Source organism: Pseudoliparis swirei, chromosome 18 (genome assembly GCF_029220125.1).
Source record: "Pseudoliparis swirei isolate HS2019 ecotype Mariana Trench chromosome 18, NWPU_hadal_v1, whole genome shotgun sequence".
NCBI classification, from domain to species: domain Eukaryota; kingdom Metazoa; phylum Chordata; class Actinopteri; order Perciformes; family Liparidae; genus Pseudoliparis; species Pseudoliparis swirei.
The window spans coordinates 22,882,059-22,899,922 of NC_079405.1; the positions used below are offsets into that span (position 1 = coordinate 22,882,059).

Here is a 17,864-nt window from a genome sequence, read left to right on the forward strand (position 1 = left end):
TCAACGTAAGGGAAGCTGAATATTTATGTGGATGAGATCTTTGAAATCGATTGTCAGGAGTTCACCGTTATTTTACTAGCTCCTATACAAATGTTATCAATTAGACATTAAACCAAATATCAACAAAGACCAAAGTAAATGGTCATGGTTAATCTTTGCTTTGAGCAAATTAATCTGCAGTTTGGCCCCAACCCTCGAAGGCCAACCGGGATTGTTGAACTGCCAGCTCATGAACTTTTCACTGTGATCGCCGTCTGATTGCTACCGAGTGCACGCAACTGTCAACAAGAAGCGAGACGGCTCACTCCTTCGCCACCTGTGTCATCCGCTCTGGAGAAAAGCCAATGTTTTTAATTCATTCTTTTACCACTTGCTCAAGTCTTTTAATTTACTAGCCCGACGTGGCGTTTTACTCGCCCCAGGAAATCCTTACGGCTGAGCCCTGAGAAGTTTAATGTAATTGTTCTATATCATATTACACATTTGTATAGGGTAGAAATGCACCTCAACAGTATACTTTAGTACTAGAAATGTACGTGGCTACTCTGCAGCCACGCACTTTAAATCCTCCTTATCTTGGCTTCAGATGCTACTGACTGTTGGCATCCGGGAGGCTTCAGTAAATGTCTTTGCTAAACAATGTGGTCACTTTCTCATGCACTGCATATCGCACCGCTTAATCCACTTTTCCTCGGTACCTCCCCCAGGGCCCTGCGCGAGGCGGAGCGACCTCCCCAGGAGACGAGAGCTCAGACCGCTCACCTCCGCTTCACCTTCCTAATAGACCACCTCCCCCTCATCCCTCGGGGGCTCCGACTGCACGCTCCCAGCTCTCCTCCACCTCTCCATCCTCTCAGACCCGCGGATCAATCCGCCCCCCCTCCAAAGAAAATTCACTGATTCTGGCCTCCCCCGTGCCCCCTCCCTGAGTCTCCCCCAGGGCGCCGCGGGCATGGCGGTACCGTCTGTCCTCGAGTTCCACTGGCAGAGCCTGGCGCGACTGCCCAGCGGCCGCGTCTACCACTCACTGTCTGAGGTGGGGGGGCAGATGTACATGCTGGGGGGCTGCGACGCTGCTGGGAGGCCCTGCCCGACCCTGGAGCTGTACTCCCCCGAGGTACCGAAACGATGCACCGTGGACACTTGTATCTGACGTCGCTTTCTTTGCAGGCTAGGAATAGACAAGACAGTACATGATGTCAGAGCAGAAATAACTTCATAACATTTTAATTGAAAACACAAGATATGTTCACACAGTAGTAAAAGACAGCAACACAACAATTTCCGAATGACTAAATGACAATGGTAAATAAAGATGTAATATCGAAATAATAAATATATATATTTTCATTCTAAATCAACAGCAAAGTATTATCTGGACAATAGCCGCATTTCAATTTCCACTGTGCAGATTTACTTATGAAGCACACGTTGCCTTAAATCCTCCCTGAAGACGCTGTCACGAATCAATTGATTGAAATGATAAATAAACTAGTCCAGTACATAAAGCTAATCACAGGACTCAGGGTGGTCCATCAAATGCAAAAAAAAAAAAGGGCACTCGGTAGAGCGCATACCTTTGCATATCACAAGATTGGGCATTGAATTATGAACATTTTGGCATTAGTTGCATGCCAATTGGATAAAAATTGACCGTGCTATGGTAAAAAGAAGATTTTTACCTTTTCATGACCTTGACCTTTGACCCGATCGATCCCAAAATCTAATCAAATGGTCCCCGGATAATAACCAATCATCCCACCGAATTTCATGCGATTCGGTTTAATACTTTTTGTGTTATGCGAATAACACGCATAAAAATAAATAAATACACGGCGATCAAAACATAACCTTCCGCATTTTCAATGCGAAGGTAAAAAGAAAACCCAGGATGAAATTCCACCTTCAACACATTGATGAACTGGTTTCGCTCGTCCCCGTGTCTGCAGGGCGACCGCTGGATGACTTTACCCCCCATGCCCACCCCGCGCGCCGGGGCGGCCGTGGCCGTGCTGGGAAAGCAAATCCTGGTGGTGGGAGGGGTGGGAGAGGACCAGAGCCCCCTGAAGGTGGTCGAGATGTACAACACGGAGGAAGGCAGGTGGAGGAAGAGGAGCGCCCTGCGCGAGGCCTTGATGGGTCTGTCCATCGCCGTGAAAGGTACGGTCACGAGGACACGTAGGAGACACGAGTGAACCCCGGGTGTACAAGTTGTCTTATTGCACCCGTGTATTGATTTGTATAGTCATACGCTGCACTTCAAACTACTTTGAGTTCACTTTATTTCCAACCACGAAGTCTTATACAGTCCATTTCATCTCATTTGATGTCAACGGAGCAATCGCCGGGCCGTGACGTCCACAAATCCGGGTCCGGTTCCAGCATTCTGTCGACACAAACAAGAGAGCCTTGGACGAGCTGGTGCTCAGTCCAGCGGTGCATCCGTCAGCGTCTGCCGGAACGCTGATAAATGTCGCGCACACACAGATTTATTGGCGACCTCCTCCGTCTTCCGGACCAATCTTCCAATCGTCGACACCTCTGCGCGCAGTTTCATCCCGAGCGAGACAAATGGTCTGCCAGACAGATCAATGGCGCCAAATTAAAACAAAGATGGTCTTTTTGAATGCATAGTCGGTCACCGATGGATATTTGACATTCGTTATTTTCCAGATATTAGCTAATGAGCACCAGCTTGTCTCTTCCCTGAAATGAATACAACGTGTTTGGGAAACTTTTATCCCTTTTTTGTAAAGTAAATATGTATCATTTCTAAAGAAGAACTCAAATGGAGGAAGAAAAAACCTAATAAACTGCAGCGCTTCTCTTCACTCGTCAATGCTGCATTGTCGCCACTCTCACCCACTGCCATTCTTTGCGGTAGAGGCGTCATGTCGAGGTGCCAGACGTGGACTCTTCTCGCATGTTATTATTCTGCTGCCGTCCTCCCCGGGTCCGTCACGATCTCTTGCTCCGTCACGAACTTCTCAGCCAACTCTCCTCCAGCGTTGCCGATTTTTTTAGCACTTCATGAAATCAAGTGCCAACGAGGTGTCTCCGTCTGCTGGGGTCGGTCTTTGGCAAGCTGGTTATTGTTGAGCAGGTTGTTATCGTTTGACTAATTTTAGCAGCAATACTGTAAACAAAGATGGACGGCAAGCTGAACCATCTCGATCGCCCCCCCGATGGCTTAGAAAGTCATAAACTCCGCCCCCTCCATGTTAGCGAATGGGACTTGGGACAAACTGCAAATCCAAGTACAGAAGATGCGTTCTGTCCTTTTTAGGTCGTCCTTATCCTGATGTATGTTCAAGCGCTAATTTCTTTTAAAGTTTTGTTTAATGTCATTATTGGATGCTACCAAAAGGACTTTGTGGTTCACAGGTGTGTGGTCACGTAGCTTGGGAATCGTGCAAGAGGAGATGTAAATTTCCATCAATGCTGAAGTGCCTCAAACTTGCATTCTCTCTGACCACTGACCAGCAGGGGGCGACTCCTCTGCTTGCAAAAAGAAGTCTGGCTGGTGTAAAAAGTTCCCTCTTGATTTATTACCTCAGTAAACATTGTAAACATGAGTTTATGGCCTCGTAGATTTTGGTTCACTGGTTGCAAAAAAACAAAATGCCAAACTCGAGACAAATGGCTGATGTCTCGACGACTACATCCGCTTCTTATCCACAACCTAATGTAATCGCACGTGTCGATTGGATCATAAATGTACTTCTGAGAATATATGAGTCGCAGTTGTGTCTTTCTAGCCAAACATCTAACGTAGCACCGAGGCGCTAACAAGCTGTGACTGTGCTCGTCTCGGCCGTCGGCTGTGTGTGTAGATCCCCACTCCTGATCACTGCTGCGCACCCGCTGGCTTGAAATTCCGTTCTTCCACTCAGAGTGTCCAGCGGGAGGAAGTGGAGGCACGTCATCCATCGTTATGTACAGTCCAATGTTAAAATACAGGTATTGGATGAGAATTGTGGCCAGCTAATCCGGTAAACGATTTTTGTGTGTGTGTGTGTGTGTGTATGTATAGATGGCCGTGCTCTGGCTGTGGGGGGAATGGGTGCCGACCTGCTCCCTCGTAATATTCTGCAGCAGTATGACCTTCGAAAGGACGTCTGGGCACTACTTCCTCCCATGCCGACCCCTCGCTACGACGCCAACACACAACTGCTGGGCAACAAGCTCTACGTGGCAGGTACAAGCACACCCCACGTGTGTGTGTGTGTGTGTGTGTGTGTTTATTCCTCCAATAACTTCACTGTATGTGTCCAAGTAACAGAAATGGATCCTCTAAATCTCTTTATGCATTCTGTCTGCATCTATCGAATTATAATCTGGGTTCTTTTCATGCAACCGTTAAGGCGGTCGCCAGTGTAAGCGACCGGTGAAGGCCTTTGAGGTGTATGACGCAGAGACGCGCTCCTGGACTACACTACCCATCATGCTTTGTAAACGGTCATACGGGGGCGTGATATGGGACGCGACCGGGAGGCTGTGTCTGCTCGGAGGACTGCGGCAGGGAGGGGGACACCAGAGCTCCAAGTTCACCAAGAACGTCAACATCTTTGACACCAACCAAGGTACCGAACACTTTTTTTTCCTTTGCTGGACTTCCATTTGTCGATGTAGTCATTTGAGATTATAAACGTTTTGGTTATAAACGTGAATTTAAAAAAAACTCCTCCCCTATTGAGACACATTTCATGAATCAAAACACAGGCTTTGTGCCAGAGCCTCATTTTAACCCTCTGAATGTTCTCTAGATGCAAAATATGTCAGAATTAATTGCACAGAAATACGCATTAAAACAATCCAGCTGGAACTGCAGATGCAGCAACGCACGCCATCTTATTATTTCACTTGAGCATTCAGGGAATCAAAAGGGGTTGAGGACTTTAAATACTGCTCTATATGCAGCTCTGTACCCCAAACTATATTTAATCGGTTTAGTTGACTTGTGTACTTTGTATAGTCTAGAAGGGGTGTCAAGGAATAGTTCTATATTCATATTTGCTCTCTCTCAAAAGGAGGAAAGATGGATTTCGGTCCAAATTGATCTTCATTGTCATATACGTGTGTACAACACAACATTGTCCTGGTTAGCTTAGCATATAGAGTGGAGATGCGGGGAAACGTAAAGAAACAAGCCTATAAGCAACTCTTAAATAGTTGTGCTCGTCGTGTCCTGCTTGTCAAACGTGTGCGCATCTACAGAAATGTAAAAATGAGAATTTGTGATTATTAATTATTTCCAACTGGCACAGAACCAGTCATGGTTGGTTAGAACCGGTTTGGGCTTTGGTCTCTGTAAAAGCACAAAGGACCAAACCTGGCAACCCTTTGGGAAGCTGCACCTGGCTGCTCTCAAAGAAATCTTCAAGAACAAGTGCCAGGCATGAAACCACACATTGTCACTTTCAGTGGTGGGGCAATAAACAAGCCACACACACAACAGGCAACTGGATTGTATTCATCTCACTCTGTTCACAGGGTTGCATATGGGGGGAAAGTTTGATTAATGTCTGATAAATTGGTGAGTCACTCGCTTGAGTATAGAGCAGGGGTCAGGAACCTTTTTGACTGGGAGAGCCATAAAAGCCAAATATTTCTAAATATATTTCATTGAGAGCCATATAGTATTTTTAACGTATAATAAATGACTTTTCCTTTGCTCCGGAGCTCTGCGGCACACGAGACGGCGAGCCGAGAAGTGTTAACGCGACACGTAGAGACAGAAGTGACATGCTGCTGTGTAAATACGATCAATAACAGACGGCTGTTTAGTTTAATAAAAGAACAAAGACGTGCTCTTTAAGAAAAGGGACCTTAAATGACTTCTGCTGTAATCTGGCGCGATAGAGAAAATTACAGGGGGGCAGGCGGAGATTTTTATTTTTTTTTCAACTCAAAATTGTCTGCGAGCCATATGCCGTCACCGGAAGAGCCATATATGGCTCGCGAGCCGTAGGTTCCCGACCCCTGGTATAGAGGATCGAGGCCACATTGTCTGCTACGAGCATAACTTACCTTCAAGTTGAGAATCATTTGGGGTATTGTCGGAGCCAGGTTTCAACCAGTAAGAAGAATAAAAAAAGAAGATATCTCTGAATCCACTGAATTGAAGTGCACTGCTGCTGTTTCATGGTTTCGTTCCTCTTTTAACCCTCCTGTTACCTTTAGGGTCAATTTGACCCCATTCAATGTTTAACGTAGGTGTTCTTTGGGGTCAATTTGACCCCAGGCTGTTTTTCACTGTGTCAAACATTTAAGAAATATCAACTTTTTTTTTTTTGTATAACTTTTTATTTAGCATTTTCCACAAACAGATTATTCCTTGACATCTATAAAAGAAAAAAAAGAAGAGAAAGAAGAGGAAAAGGTAGTCAACAAACAAACATAAAGTAACTCACACTTAAACTTGGGAAATAATATTAATTCTAATAATTTTCTGGAGGTTTTAATTGCTGGGGTCAAATTGACCCCGAGGGTAAAATATGTTAGTAAATGTAAAGGTAAACAGGAGGGTTAAGTCAGAGCTAGCTTAGCGAGGCAAGACGTGTGCCCCTGTTTCCTGTCTCTATGCGAAGCTCGGCGAAATACTTTCTGACTTCAGCAACATACTTAATGCACAGATGTGTAATACGCATCAATCAATGTTACATGTGGCATAAAAAGGTCATATGCACGATTTCCCAAAACCTTTCCTTTTTAATATCCTAGGTCAGTCGTAAAAATAAGTCATTGTTTCACGATGTTGTGACATTGATATGTTTAGCACCCACGAATGTCCCATCGTCTCCTTCGTACCGACAGCCCGCGTCTTCACTTTGACTTTACCGTGAGACAAAACAGCCATTAACAACAACCTCTGCGCCAGGAGAAATGTCCCACGCGGTGTCACGACCCCCCCAGAGTTACAGGTGAACAAATTATGGAGACGCCGGGGAGGAGGAGGGACCGGGAGAGCCCGAATCGATAAGTCATTTTCGACAGCTGGATTTGCGGTCACGCATCGGGGTCGGTCGTAAGGAAGTCAAATAAAGCGGAACGTGGGAGGGATAATGTTAACGTATGATAATGTGGAGGGACAGTTTGCCTCGTGTGCGATGGAGAGAGGGAGAAAGAGCGAGAGAAAAACACAAACGCAGGCCGCCGCGTGTTCAAACTTATGCGTATCCGCACACACACACACACACACACACATACGGGACTGCCGTACCCCGTTTCTCCAATCTAATTTAGGTGGAGATGAGATGGGAGATGAGCTGCAGTGGGAGGGCTGGAGGGACGAGGGGCGCTTTGAATTACAAAATCCAGAAACAGATTGCTTTATTATCCATCTGCAGCAATATCTATACACACACACACACACACACACACACAGCCATGCAATCTGCTGTCACACAATGATATTCTATCACTGTTCCATTCCATATCGCCCGTATTAAGACACACAAGGCTGTCGGGTGATGATTCACCATTGTGGGCAAGCTGCAACAAGTACGATGGAAAACACGAAGAAAGGACCTGTGAGAAATCACCCAAAGAACGGGGGAAACATGGCTTTAGAAATAAGTCATGGGTATGTTCATTCGAAGTATGAAAGGAAATATTCTATATATTTCTAGATGCATACACAAATAAAACCATTCAGACAGTTGTGGATCTTTTTGCCGACATTTTTCGGTATCCGTTTGCCTCCACCGCGATACAATGGTTTCAATGTAACAAATGAAATTCACTTCTAACGTATCCAACATATCTGCGATCAGTGCTATTCGGAAATATTCCAACCATAAAAGCGCTATTAACATGTCGCAGGATTTAATAAAGAATGCCAATTTGTTTTTAATGGAGTAAATATTTTGCAGCCAAATTAAATACTCAACATTTGTTCCCGTGCAATGCGTTCAATACTCGACTTCCCTCCTTACAGGGCTTGTACAAAGGCAATAAAGTAAGCCATAAATATGAGATATGAGTTTGCAGTAGATTACAGTTCCTCCCCTGCGTTGCAAAGGTTGTTTTTGGCTTCTTCGTTCTTTGTTTGTACATTCTCCGGCATGTCAGAGTACCCCGATACCAACCGCGCATCGAGCACAAAGGCCTTTGTGCTTGTTGCTCGCGCGGCATCTGTGGCGGCTCACGCCGCGGCGCCTCGCTGGAGTAGAAACATGCCGTGTTTACACCAAACTCCCTTCCATATTTTTTTTTTGCCTCACTTTATTCACATGGAATGGAGTTCACATCGACCGGTGTAGCTTCTCCGTCAACACGCCATTGAGGTATAAATAAGTATTGTCTGTACCGTAGACGGTCTTTTACATTTATCGACATGAGGGACCGTTGTAGATTTTTTTTCCTCGATTGATTCAACGACGGCAGAATGTCAGTGACCACCAGAGGAGGAACTTAACATAGATAGGCTTTCGCAACTTTACTTGGGAGGGTACTGGGCTGACAGTGTGTGTGTGTGTGCGTGGGGGGGGGGGGGGGGGATATTATATCGCCCAAAGCTGCAGTTCTATCAATAGGGAGAGACATTTCTTGACATTTTTTTTTTCTAAAAGGAAGAAAAAGCAAGGAAACATATGTGAGTCGAGGGAAGGAAAGAGAGCTCAGTCGTGATTTGGACTCGAGAAAACAAGAAGTGGAGCAAAACATATTTTTTCTATTTGATTCTAGGATACTCTGAAAGTTGACAGTCATAGTCTGTGAAAGTTGCATAAAAATAAGCTCGTTATTGTTTTTCAGATGCTGTGAGAAGCCAAAATGCTTTATTTCTGCTAGCTCCTTCGATCCTGGAGCTGTCAGGTTGAAAAGGGGAATACATTTTTGGGTAACCCAACTTTTAAAGTTTCTTTTTTTCTTTTCCCAATAATATTGGAAATATTCATTTGTACTGCTTTTACTGCATCCGGTAAATAATGCAGAAACATCAGAAGCTTCTCTGAGGCACGTGGAACTCAGCCAACAGTGACAAAGAACCTCAAACGCTGCCGTCCTCCTGAGGCTAACTAGTAACAAATATATTCCCACGTTGTCTATGTTTGATTCATGTCCTGCTTAAAAAGTACCCAAAAGACTTCAGAGCAGACGGAATCGAGCCCAAATGAAGCAAATGTGCTCTTGTTTTGGCGATGACGATGTGGGCCCATGTGCAATTATTGGAAAAGGCCACAACATAATGGTGAGATTCTGTCCAAAAGGATCATCTCAGCGGTCCGCAGCGTCTTGAGATTCCACAATAGACAAGGCAGACAGAATCCATCAAAGACAGAGAAGCAATCACCACGCTTTTGGAGTTTAATCACGACGGACAATTACAGCGGAGAGCTGTGGACGAAATGACTACCACACAGAGTACAAAGCCGCAGCCTTGAGAGAATCGCCTCATCTCCCTCGTTCTATTGTCCCTCTCCCTCTCCGTCTTTATTCTCCCTCTCTGTCTTTTCTCTCGCTCGCTTTCCCTCCGTCCCTTTATTCTCCACTGCCGTCTTCCTCCAGGGTAGAATAATGCATGCTGGTGTTTTCCCGACAAAGAAAATCTTGGCGCAAAGCAAACAGGAATGAAGCTCGCGGTCGCATCTCTGTCTCAGAGGACTGAACCGTAAGTCGGTCGTGTGATGTGTTGACACAAGTTTATTTTCTGGAGGAAAATACAGTCTGAAACTGTCAGCACTGTTTAAAAAGAAGCATTACTCGTGTTGCAGCTTGCGTCCTTTTTGTAGATTCAGATTTTATTTTTCATTGATTTGATGAATGTTTAAAAACATAACTATTAGTTACATACTAACGGTAATTACGTACTAACGTTAGTCCAGTAATAACATAGTTACGTACTACCGTAAAATACTGTAAAATATACTATAGGCAATATTTCTTATCTGACATGATTTAGAAACAATGCAGACCTGGAACATTTTAATTCACATTTTTTAGAATCATTTAAATTTTAATTTAGTAAATCATCAGTTTTAAAAGCTAAATTACAATTCTTGACCAGGGTAAAATGTTTCTACTCTAGTCCCAAAACCATACTTTTGACACCTTACTTGCTTACTTTGAGGATAAAAATATAATATCTTTAACGCACCACCCTTTATTCTTTTCATGAACAAAGTATTCAGTGGCAACTTTCGGTTCATTACAGGTTTTGATACGCAATGACACATTTCCTCACACCATACTAATGTTATTATATACTAACGTTAGTCACATACTATAATGGTTATATATTAACGTTAGTTATGTATTAACGTTGGTTATGTATTCACGTTGGTTAGGTATTAACGTTAGTTATGTAGTAACGTTAGTTATGTATTAATGTTAGTTAGGTACTAATGTTAGTCCAGCATTAACATAGTTACGTATTAACGTTAGTTACGTATTAACGTTAGTTATGTATTAATGTGAGTCCAGTATTAACATAGTTATGTACTAATGTTAGTGACGTACCAATGTTAGTTACATACTAATAAAGTTACGTATTAACGTTAGTTATGTAGTAACGTTAGTTATGAATTAATGTTAGTTAGGTACGAATGTTAGAACAGCATTAACATAGTTACGTATTAACGCTAGTTATATATTAACGTTAGTTATGTATTAACGTTAGTTATGTATTAATGTTAGTTATGTATTAACGTTAGTTCGGTACTAATGTGAGTCCAGAATTAACATAGTTACGTACTAACGTTAGTGACGTACCAATGTTAGTTACGTACTATCAAAGATACATACTACCATTGTTAGTACAAACATCGTTACGTACCATCCCTAGTTAGTACAAAACACGTTAGTACAGAACTACATACTAATGTTTCTACGTTGGCCCAAATAGAGTTTTTGAGAACAGCACACACATTTATACCAGTACGGCCTCATTTTTGACCACAAAGTAATTGCTGGAACTTTATTGAACATCTCAGAACATTCCAGCACCACATAAATATCTGCCAGGAGGGTTTTGCTCTGGGGAGAGAAGAGAGCAGAGTGGACAGCCAGCCGTGATCTTTATTCCATTCACAGCTCTTCATTACACACTGCTGCACCATGCAGAAGGTTCACCATCTGGCTACTTATCTTCCTATTATTCTCCCACATCTATTTGTTTCCCTCCACCTTGTCGTCTCTGCCTCTTGTTTAAGAGAAGGATCGCGAGTAAATGAGAAAGAGAGGGAGAAATAACAAGTCAAAAAGGAAAGAGAGGAAGTGAATATGAAGGCAATGAGAGAGAGCGAGAGAGAGAAGAAGAGAGTGCAGATAGAAGAAAGAAAATTGGAAAATTAATTATTTTGAGAAAAGATAAGAGAAGGAAATATATCCAGAAGAAGAAGAAACATTTTCTCTTTCTTATTTTCTCATTCCCCCTCCTTCCCTCCCTCGCTCCCTCCCTCGCTTCCTAATGAAGTTATCTTTCTTCCCCCGTCACGATTCTCTCCAGTCGTGGTTTCCTTCAGAAAGACAAGACTTAGAAGCAACAAAACCGAAAAGTGAAAAAGAAAACTTCTGCAGCATCTGCTGGGAAAATAGAAAGTCTCCGTCTTCATTTCCTTTTGATCGCGTGGAGTGCTTCAGCGTTCGTTGTGCTTCAGCGTTCGAGTGAAGGAGAATGTCACGACTGCTCCATAATGTCTTCAGAGAACTGTTTTTATTGTCAGTCTTACGTTTCGGGTAATTGGGGAGATTAAATCGCAATGTCTTCCCTGCGGCTTGACTGATTTGTATTTATTTATATTTAATGCTGTTTCAAAAACTTTGAGATTGAAGGTGCCAATAGCTTTTTTTCGGTGGTGGATAAGAAGAAATCACCTGCTCGTCACTGCACCTGCGTGCACGCGGGTATTGGCAGCAGCGTTTAGGGAAGCTGTTGATGGATCACGTATGCCTCACTGTACGAGCAGCCACGACTGAGTGTTCGTTCTATAAGTGAGACTGCAAATGCTTCTCCGAGCTGTGGTGAAACGCGACCACTCGGCGAAGTCCTGCAATCCACCCTTCACTCAAAGCAAAGCGCACGGCTCGGACCACAAAACCCCGCAGCCACAAACAAAGCCACCCTCGCCATCGCACAGCGTTCTCTACGTCTCTGTCACATACTGGAGCGAAAAAACAAGCAGTCTGACGCCTGAAGTGCTTTTAGAGTCTTTTTTTATTTTGTCTTTCGACCGAACTAAATGTGACACTGTCGTACGACACTCGAGTTGCGTCTTTAAGTGGGCTCATTACCTTCGCATTGAAAATGCGGAAGGTTATGTTTTGATCGCCGTGTATTTATTTATTTATTTGTATGCGTGTTATTCGCTTAAGTAAAAAAGTATTACACCGAATCGCATGAAATTTGGTGGGATGATTGGTTATTATCCGGAGACCATTTGATTAGATTTTGGGACCGATCGGGTCAAAGGTCATGGTCAAGGTCATGCAAAGGTCAACATCTTCTTTTTACCATAGCGCGGTCAATTTCAATCCAATTGGCATGCAACTAATGCCAAAATGTTCATAATTCAATGCCCAATCTTGTGATATGCGAAGGTATGCGCTCTACCGAGTGCCCGTTCTAGTTTTAGTTGCTTTCATATATTATTCGTTACTTTAATGAACGTAATATAGCGTAGCCACTTAATGACTTATTTGAACCCAAACCACAATCTTTTACCGAGACCTAGCCGAGCACTTTAGTTTCACTAACCCTGGCCGAGTTATTTCCCCTGTGCACACACACTCTTTTATTTTTGAAAAGTCAGTCGTATGCGATGTATGGAACTTGATCCGTGTAAAAAAAACAAAGCTGCGAGGCGTAGAGCCACCGACCAATCTGGCCTCTTGAATGTATGATGCGCTGCTCTTCACAACAAACACGGCGGTCCGCTCACAGCCGTCTCCGCCCGGTAGACCTGGTGTCGGATGGATGAACTGTAGCTTGTAGATGGCTGGTGTAACACTGTGACCCCAACGCCAACCCTCCTGTCCCCTCTCCGTATATTTGTGGTATGTGTTAGTTCTAACCTTTGTTTGCCCTTGTGTGCATGTGAGAGAGAGAGAGTGTGAGAGTGTGTGTGTGTGTGTACTGCACATGGCTGCAGCTGGCTCACGGGTGACCCGTTAGCGCGGGTCGCGGTCAGAAAACAAAAGCTCAGCGGCATCCTGTCCAGCCAGAACAGAGACCACGGTGCCACTGACCTCGCGACCCCGCAGCCGCTCCGTTAGCCGGGCGCACAACGCGAGCTCACGCGCGCAAACATCCGCCGCACGTTGTCAGCTGTCGCGTCGTCCTCTGCAGGCGCCTGGTTGAAGTCGGAGGAGACGGTGCCGATGAAAACAAAGAGGGCGGACTTTGCCGCCGCTTACCTGCGCGGCCGGATGGTCGTCGTGGGCGGACTGGGTAACGACAGAACGATCACATGACTGACATCGCAGGCAGCATTCTTTGTTCAACATATATAAGGCTGTATTATTCTATATCAAATAACTAGACAAGAAATACCTCCTTCCAGGTCACGAGCCCTCCGCGCTGGACACAGTGGAGGCCTTCCACCCTCAGAGGAAGAAGTGGGAGAGGTTGGCCCCCATGAACTTCCCCCGATGCTCCACGTCCTCCATCGTCATCAGAGACCGCCTCCTGGTGGTGGGAGGCGTCAACCAGGTAGCTCCATTGAACCGCAAACGGCGCTCGATTACGGTAACTCCGAACCACCGTGCACACGGGGGTGAGATGTTGATTACCTTCGCATTGAAAATGCGGACGGTTATGTTTTGATCGCTGTGTATTTATTTATTTATTTATTTATTTATTTATTTATTTGAATGCGTGTTACTCGCATAACTAAAAAAATATTAAACCGAATCGCATGAAATTTGGTGGGATGATTGGTTATTATCCGGGGACCATTTGATTCGATTTTGGGATCGATCGGGTCAAAGGTCAAGGTCATGAAAAGGTCAAAATCTTCTTGAATCGCATGACATTTGGTGGGATGATTGGTTATTATCCGGGGACCATTTGATTCGATTTTGGGATCGATCGGGTCAAAGGTCAAGGTCATGAAAAGGTCAAAATCTTCTTTCTACCATAGCGCGGTCAATTTTTATCCAATTGGCATGCAACTAATGCCAAAATGTTTATAATCTTCCAATCTTGTGATATGCGAAGGTATGCGCTCTACCGAGTGCCCGTTCTAGTTATTGTTGCAAATGTTCGACATGAAAGTCTGTCAAAGCATTTGCATAAATAATCAAAAATAAAAGGCGGTGAAGCTGCACTAAAAAGGGAAGAAACAAACCGGGCATGAGGGTGCTCAGGCCAGTGTGTCCATTTGTGGTGTAAAGAATAACAGCAGACGTGGTATTTCAGCATGATTTCATGAAATCTCTTCAGCGAGCGACCTTATTGATCTATAAGGGGAGGGGGGGCAACGTCTATGAGCACGTTATTTTCCCGATAAAACGGGTCAAAACCGTGTAAAACTGCTGCGCTTGCGTTCAACCCTGTGCACTCTGTCCAGACAGCGTTCCCGCGGTAACGCGTCTCAGTCGAGGAACACCAAACGTCAGAAGCATTAAAGTGCTGCATCAAGACTTTGGTTTCTCCGCGCGGGTCACGGTAATGTCGGGTGACAATCGCTGAAACTGTCCGATCTACGAGTAACCGGTCAGTCAGTACGACTTCGTGTTCACTCCTCGTCAAAAAGTGACCGGGAACCGGACCAGAAATAAAATGCATCAATTGATCAAATGAACCCAACTGCAGGTGTTGAAGCATCCTAAATTATTTAGTTCTTTTAAGTATCATGAAGTGAAATACTTCTCTCTCTCTCTCTCAGGTTCCCAGCTCGGCCCACGAGATCCTGTATGTGAAAGAGGAAGAGTATCTGTAGCCGGCCGGGATTGAACGCAGCAGATTTGGCGATTCCACTGCTCTGTACAACACTCCCCAATCAGACTGCAGTGCATTGTACATCTTATAGGCATGAACGAAAAAAAGAGCAGAGATGGCGTCAGAGTGAAAGTCCCCGCCTTTGGAGAGGCACGGTAACGGGCGGCACCGCCCCCTGCTGGGGCTGCATGCACACTGAGCCCCACACGTGAGCACACACACACACACACATGCACACCGGAGGAGCTGGGCTCTTTCTTTCTGCCGACGACGTGTGTTTGAGTACGCGACACTGCCGCGTGGTCCGTTGCAACGGGATGAGCTGTTTTATGGCACATGTGCATTTTAGTGTTTTGATTCACTTTGACGACGTGACCGCAATATTCATCATCTCGCAAAAAAAAAACCTCAGCAGCAAGCGGGGAAACGTTTGTCTGAGCTGCACTGTAACAACGTTTGCACTAAAGCAATTCACATCCTTTCTGGTGTATTGTGGTGATTGCACTGGGGACCATTCTCCTGTGCCGTTACAGCGCACCACGGTGGGTGTGACGACTGTGATTGAAAAGAGACCGTATTTAACGGCAATATGTCGTTTGCTGAAGACCACTGTTGTAGGGCAAAGGACGCCGACCGACTGCACACGTGTGATTCCCGCAACAATACTGTCTCGTTTCTTCGGTGTTTCCTCTGTGCAACGCTGTAATTACCTTCAGGTACTCAGGTTGTGACGTGACAGCACAGATAATCTACCCACTGGTTTCCCGTTGATATATGAGATGTGTGAAATATTTGCATTTGGTTGAGACTTGTGTTTCGTCCTTCAGCATGAACCATTTCCGTTCCGTCCGTAATCATGAGGACACCGGTAGTTTTTATTTGGTGGAATAAATGAGATCTGTGGTTTGTGTTGCACTTGTTTTCCACTAGATGGCGGTGTTCCCTCACACACCGCTGAGCTGCCGAGGCCTTCGCTGACTCCGTACACTTATCCAGACTAAAGTAGTATACAATTATATTATTACACGTGCAGGTAAATTGTCTCACTCTGATAATTACCGTGGGTCTTTTATTTTTTCAAGCCATATCTGAGATTTCATAAACTACATTTCAGGCTTACATTACAACAAGGAATATTAACATAAAAAAATAAAGCTTACTGAAGATTGTGCGACGCACAAAAACATGTACACAAAATACAAAACAGCTTGCACCTCTTGTAAAAGCAAACACTTCTTTAAACGCTGTATGAACATTTTATTTTTGCATCACAACCACACACACAAACAGCAAATGAATCTGTTTCCACAGCCAAGTGTAAAACACTCATCATATCCGTTTGTAGCTAGTTCTAAATATAGACGACGAAAACACATGCAGCGGGTTTATTCTTTATATTAAAATACTCACAACCGTATAAGAGCAAACCTGAATCCGATTTGTGGTGTTCCATTTCGGATTTCTGACTGATACGATTAGTGGCTGGTGTTTTCACAGGTGCATTCTGGGAGCAGTTGATTGATAATTGAGCGGGCTATTTTAATAACAGTGTAAATTTGAGCAGAAACACAAATTTGGACACTAAAGCCACAAATCAAGATATTTAGCCTTTATTAGACACTAAACTTTGTTGTTTTATTATCAACACATAAATCAAAACAGGAGTTTTCTTCAGGGTGATTTAATTTGATTATACATTAAACCTTATACGTGATAGTGTGTATATATATATATATATATATATCATCAGTTTGCAACAACCGTGTTTTATGGTTTAAGATGCCCCAGTGTTGCAAAAACTCCCTTCAGATCCATCAGAACCAAAGGGAGACGACCCCCTTTGGCTAAGCCCCGCCCCCCACGCTACTCCATCACTAACTGCACTCAATGAATAAATCTCATCTGATTTTTTATATTTTTTAAGCTATTTTAGAGAGACTAATATAAAGGATATATCCATGGTGTCAAACTGATGCAGCAGTGAAAACATGTAGTAATAATAATAATAATAACTGTATTTATATAGCACCTTTAAAAACAATGTTTACAAAGTGCTCCACAGAGAGTCAAAGCAAAACAAATGGAATAGCAAGAAACCAATAGTACATTTCAAAATATATATTAAAATTAAAATAAAGATAGAAAGCTATCAGTGTAAAAGTGAACCTCCACATCACCTGGGGGTCGAGACAGAAGACGATGAAATGAAGGAAAAACACTGTTCCTCCACAATCATTACAAATCATGTGTATATATTCAGTATAACTTCAGTAGCTAGCATAGCAATGCTAACGGTACGCAATGACGTGCTAACATACTCTAATAATGCTATTCTGAGGTTCTTTGCTCTTGAAGCCTTTTCAGTGTGCGATGGAACTTCAAACTGGAACTTTTTACATTAGGCCGAATGACAAATAATAAAAGCAGGAGTTGTCATTCACAGAGCTGCCAACTTTTCAAAAAACCTTGGAGTGAGATTTTGTCGGGGGTGACCAAAATGTTGCTGCGCACGAAGCCACACACGTTGGTGGCTCAAATATCAGGAAATTTGAATTAATGTGGCGTTGTACCCATGTTGTACCCATGTTGTACCCTGCACTCTGGCCTGGCAAAGGTCTTTTACGAGGCATCTTTGCTACTTTAAAGAATTTAAATGTTTTTTAATAACTCTACTCATTTACAAAAACATGCCTAATTCTATTGCACAAATGTCCTGTCTTTATGTTAAATTCTTTATAATACATCTTACTTGTTCAAAGAGCTGTTTGGAAATTTTTTGAGAGGGTCCTTTTCCTAGGCCTGCAAATAAAGTGATAAATGCTATGTGGGCAGCCTTAACAAACAATGCTCTGATGTGTTGAGCATGCAGGATACCAAGAGGTTAACAAGATGCTCTCCTGCTGCTTGTTATGACAGCTGAGTTTACATCACCACACAAAATCACACGCAAAAACACAACACATTATTTCAAGATTTAAAGTTT

General features: G+C 43.7%; 1 protein-coding gene across 2 annotated transcripts in view; it reads left to right on the top strand.

The window, feature by feature from the left end:
- Positions 1 to 15,787, top strand: part of klhdc8a (kelch domain containing 8A) — a 28,422-nt gene extending 12,635 nt beyond the window's left edge. Inside the window, exons 2-8 of one of the 2 annotated variants that reach the window (XM_056437584.1) lie at positions 708 to 1,117; positions 1,950 to 2,160; positions 4,034 to 4,198; positions 4,365 to 4,583; positions 13,289 to 13,390; positions 13,503 to 13,651; positions 14,829 to 15,787. In XM_056437584.1, coding sequence (XP_056293559.1) covers positions 953 to 1,117; positions 1,950 to 2,160; positions 4,034 to 4,198; positions 4,365 to 4,583; positions 13,289 to 13,390; positions 13,503 to 13,651; positions 14,829 to 14,882 — 1,065 coding nt within the window. In that variant the 5' untranslated portion in view covers positions 708 to 952 and the 3' untranslated portion in view covers positions 14,883 to 15,787. The remainder of the gene's footprint in view (positions 1 to 707; positions 1,118 to 1,949; positions 2,161 to 4,033; positions 4,199 to 4,364; positions 4,584 to 13,288; positions 13,391 to 13,502; positions 13,652 to 14,828) is intronic. The other variant, XM_056437585.1, reaches the window with a different exon arrangement.
- The last annotated feature ends 2,077 nt before the right edge of the window (positions 15,788 to 17,864 follow it).